This window comes from Lynx canadensis, chromosome E1 (genome assembly GCF_007474595.2).
Source record: "Lynx canadensis isolate LIC74 chromosome E1, mLynCan4.pri.v2, whole genome shotgun sequence".
In the NCBI taxonomy this organism is placed as follows: Eukaryota; Metazoa; Chordata; class Mammalia; order Carnivora; family Felidae; genus Lynx; species Lynx canadensis.
Window position 1 is genome coordinate 3,326,757 of NC_044316.2, and position 4,673 is coordinate 3,331,429.

General features: G+C 60.6%; 1 protein-coding gene across 1 annotated transcript; it reads right to left on the reverse strand.

Moving 5' to 3' along the window:
* Window positions 1-255: 255 nt before the first annotated feature.
* MFSD6L (major facilitator superfamily domain containing 6 like) lies at window positions 256-2,271 on the reverse strand. The gene is given in 5 exon segments (XM_030295935.1): window positions 256-766; window positions 769-947; window positions 949-1,669; window positions 1,672-1,923; window positions 1,926-2,271. Coding segments are annotated over 5 exon segments (1,749 nt in total). The 3' UTR covers window positions 256-515.
* Between the last annotated feature and the right edge of the window lie 2,402 nt (window positions 2,272-4,673).

Below are 4,673 nucleotides of genomic sequence, written 5' to 3' on the forward strand. Positions count from 1 at the left end.
GGACGCACGGGAACACACGTGACTCACGAAAGCCAGCAGCCCCCCTCCGCCACCTGAATCCTGCGGGTCCCCTTAGCTCTTCCTGGCACTTGCCAGTTTGAGCACGCCGGTGTAGCTGAAATCAATGGCACTGGGGTCAGTACCAGTAAAGCTCTTTGCTAACCTTACACACCAAAATACAACGAGTCAGTGAACACTAAGGGCACATTTTTGTGAGTTTTTTTTTTTTTTTTTTTTTTTTTTTTTTTTTTTTTTAGCAAATGTATTCTTCCTCCATTATTTAAAAAAAAGATTGAACGGCCAAAAGTTAAATCTCCCCTTACCACAGAAGTAAAGAGAATCATGCATTGAGGTGATCCCGTGGGACTTCTGCACACACACTCGTTTTCTCTCTCCAGGCGCCCTGCAGCCCCAGGACCTTGTCCTCGGCAGGTGAGTTTTGTCCACCCCCCCCCGCCCCCCAGCCTCGGGCACCTTCCCCCGATCAGGGCATCGTGACCTGCCTCTCCATCCTCCTAGCCTGAATGCTCCTCCCTCATGGCCTTCACGAGCCAGTCCCGTTCCGTCCCCGGCTCAGAGTCGCTCGTGTCGCTGGCCTCCACGACCAGCAGTTTCGAGTAGTTGATTCTCTGCTCCTGGGGCAGTGTCCGCTGGACGGACAGGAACAGGGCCAGCCAGAGCAACAGACCCACGCAGCAGGCCTGGTACAGAACGGCCAGGCTGAAGGACATCACCACGAAGCCCCCCGCAAAGCTGCCCAGGCTGGACCCCCCCCGTAAAAGTGGCCTTGGAACATGGCACTCAGGGGCCTCTCCATTCCGGGAGAGGCCAGGTGCTCGACCGAGGCCTTCACCGCCCAGCCCGAGCCCCTGCTGATGGCGCTCAAGGTCTGAGCGGGGAGGACGGACCACCAGTTCCAGAGGAAGGCGTAGTAGAGTAGCTGCCCCCAGACAGCCCAGCCCCAGCCCCACGGTGCCCACCCTGGTCAGTTTCCTAAGCACTGTCGCTCTGAACGGATGGACCACAACCTCCCCCAGCCAGCCCAGCGCCACCGAGAAACCCATGACCAGCTCGCTGCTCCCGCGGTCCTTCATGTGCCAGAACAGAAAGTTCTGTACCGTGCTGGTGGCGGCTCCTAACAGGAAGACAGTGAGGGCCAGGAGGGTGAGGCGGGGGTCGCCGGCCACCAGAGACAGCGCCTTGACGGTTTTGTAGCTGGGCTCCCGCCGCCTGCACGTGGGGACGGGAAAGGCGATGCTCACCAGGAAAGCCAGCGTGCTGACCAGTGAGTAGCCATAGAAGTGCAACACGCCCCGGGGGCCGTTTGTCACCAGGGAGCATTCCAGCCGTCCCGCCAAGGCTGCGATGCCACAGGCCCCCGTGGACATGCCCAGCAGCCTCCAGACCCACAGGCTTCTGTAGCGGTCCGTGGCGTCCACACAATCCAGGTACTCATAAAGGCTGTCGTCTGCCACCTGCTCCAGAGGGGCCGTCAGCAGCTCCCAGAACACCATGGACCCCAGGGAGAGGAAGAAGGTCCACCGCAGCCCTTCCGAGGACAGGCCAAGGGCCCGGGCGTGGCCCTCGGCTGCCGACCAGTTGGCTGGGCTTCCCAGCGCTGTACCTCCAGCAAGCAAAGGGAGGGCGGTCCCGCCCACCTTAAAGCCCCTTCCCGAGAGGGAGCTTTCACCCCCGAAGGGCCAGGATGGACAGCTAGGGACGTGGTCCTGGCTCCCTCCACGGAGCCCACGGCGTGGCCAGGAGGATGACCGGACGGCTCGTGGACACTTCCCGCGGGTCCTTTCCCCACGCCAGAGGCCTCCACGGTCCCAGGACTGCTCTTGGATGCGGGGCTGGGCGCCCCCGGCGGCTGGTTCGAGGCGAAGGTCCCGGTCAGCGCGGCCCCCGGTGGCGGCGCGGTGGGGTGGCGCCGTCGCTGGCGTTACAGGAACCCGACCGCAGATCTCTGTCCAGCGGCGGCACCAGGACCAGCAGCAGGCTGGCCCCCACCGAGCCGAGCAGCGAGCCCATCAGAAGCACCCTCCTCTTCTGGTAGCTTTTGGCCAGGAAGGCACAGAAGGGACCCCAGAAGGCTGCGACCAGGTGCTTGGTCCCCATCAGGATGCCCACCCAGGGCGCGGCCAGGCCCAGCTGCCTCAGGTAGAGGGTCAGGAACGGAGTCACGCAGGCGTCCCGGACCCCGCACACCAGGTGGAAGAGCCTGGCCACCCCCAGAGCCCGGCTGACGTCCCACTGGGGGTTGGCGCTCATGGCCGCCCGGCTCCGTCAGTCCCGGGCGGGCGGGGGCGGAGCTGGGCGCGGGGCGGGCGCGGGGTCACGGCCATGGGCCGGGAGGGGGGCGCGGGGCGCGGGGCGAGCGGGGAGCCCCCTCCGGCCTCGGGCCGCGGTCACCGGGTCAACGGCCGCCACGCCCACCCACCCCCTCCACGTCCGGCCGCCGCCCCGGAAGTAGCCCCGCCCCCTGACGCCGCACCTGGGGGGCGGGGCCGGCGCACCTGCGCGCCGCACCTGCCGGGCCCGCAGCCCCTCCCGCCGTGCGCGCGTGAGCGAGGTGGCGGCCGGTGGCCGGCCCCGGGTCCCCCGAGAACCTGAGTCAGTTCTCTGAGTCGCTTCAGGCGAGGAAAACTGGGGGCCGGTGGGGGGGGCGGGGAGCGGGGATGCGATTCACGATAGGACCTACCTGTTACCCTCAGGGACCGTCCCTGTCCACCCTCACTGACAAATCCCACGCGCTCCGCAGACTCGCGCTCCCCTCCCCTGCTTTATTTTTCTCCGCAGCACGCATCACCACCCAGCGCACTACCGGTTTCTATTTCGCGCGTTTCTCTCGTTTCTTGTCTGGGTCCATCAGAGGGAGAACTCCAGGAAGGCAGCTATTTTCGTCCCCAGGGCATAGAGCTGTTTCCTTGGATGCCAGCTGCCCCCGGGGGACAGACACTATTGGTGACACGGGTCTCTTCAGTGGGGACAACCCCCAGAGAGCAGGGCTGGGTCTTGGGGTAGCCCCCTGCCCCCCCACGCAGGCAGCCGTCTCGGCCCCTGGAACAGTATGTACGTAGTGGTTAGTTTCTTTTTTTTTAAATTTTTTTTTTCAACGTTTATTTATTTTTTTGGGGGGACAGAGAGAGACAGAGCATGAACGGGGGAGGGGCAGAGAGAGAGGGAGACACAGAATCGGAAACAGGCTCCAGGCTCTGAGCCATCAGCCCAGAGCCCGACGCGGGGCTCGAACTCACGGACCGCGAGATCGTGACCTGGCTGAAGTCGGACGCTTAACCGACTGCGCCACCCAGGCGCCCCCGTAGTGGTTAGTTTCAATCCACATCTCAGGGAGCTCAGTTGTCCAATTTGAGGGCACACCTCCCAGAGGCGGTGAGCTAACATTTGGGGCAGCAAATACAAACAGGTCAACAATCTTAGATCAACAGAAGTGTTTTCATTAATTGGCCTGATAGATACTGGCAGAATTTCACTGATGACATTAGTGGTGTCTGAGTCCCATGGACTGGTTACCATTTTGCTGGAGGCCTTTCGTCTCTGGGCAAGCATTTATAAGAATCTAGAGAGTCAGGTTGTCCGGCCCTTTGAAATGGTGTTTACTCCCAAGTGGTCCAATGTCCGCCTGCTGATTCGGTGACCCTTTCGTGCAAGGTTTGCTCAGAGCACCTAATTTGGCTGGGGTGGGGGTTGAGGGGGGTGGCGATTTGCCCACACAGGTCAGAATGTGTAGGGGACTTTGGTCTATGACTTGCTTTCGTCGTGAGCTGGTGGATTCTTGCAGGAGGGGCCCAGAGATCTCACCCAATTCGAACAGCTGGTAAACTCGCAAATGTTTACTTAAAGATCCTAGTAATTGAGAATGCCCAAACTGATACAAATCAGCATCCGTCACGCCAACGGCAGGAAACTAAATGTAGCCACCTCCAGGTAAACCCACTCAAATCCAGTGATACCGGTCATTTCTGGTTTGAAACCCCCTCAGTCTCAGGCTTGCCCCTAATCCCTCTCTCCCCGGGTTCTGCAGGGGGGCAACTACAGTGGAAGAGTTCACATCCATCCACTCCTTGGTCTTCATCGATCCAGAGCTGGAAGGCACTCTGTCATGCTGGTGTCCCTTGGACCCACCTGCCTAGACCCCCAGGCAGCCCCTCTTGCAAGGGGTCTCGCAGACTTGCCCCCCACTGCTGGGGCGATGAGGCCAAAAGTAAAGTGCCTCCCTCTCTACTCTTGGATCCCCTCCTCCCACCATCCCCTGGGGCCCTGCCCAGGCAAGAGACATGACCTCAAGTCCATGCTTTTGTGTTTTCTCTGTTACTTTTCTTCCCACCCTACACCTAGTCCCGAGGGTGAAGAAACTGGTCTGTGTCACCGAACTTCCCTATGTTGCATCTGGATACACGTTTTAGAACTCGGGGCGCCTGGGTGGCTCAGTCGGTTAAGCGTCCGACTTCTGCTCAGGTCATGATCTTGTGGTTTGTCAGTTCGAGCCCCACATGGGGCTCTGTGCTGAGCTCAGAGCCCGGAGCCTGCTTGGGATTGTGTGTCTCTCTCTCTCTGCTCCTCCCCCGCTCATGCTCCCTCTCTCTAAAATATAAACAGCGAAAAGATTTTTTTTGAATCCAGATGTCGCTAGGTATTAGATAAAAGCAAAA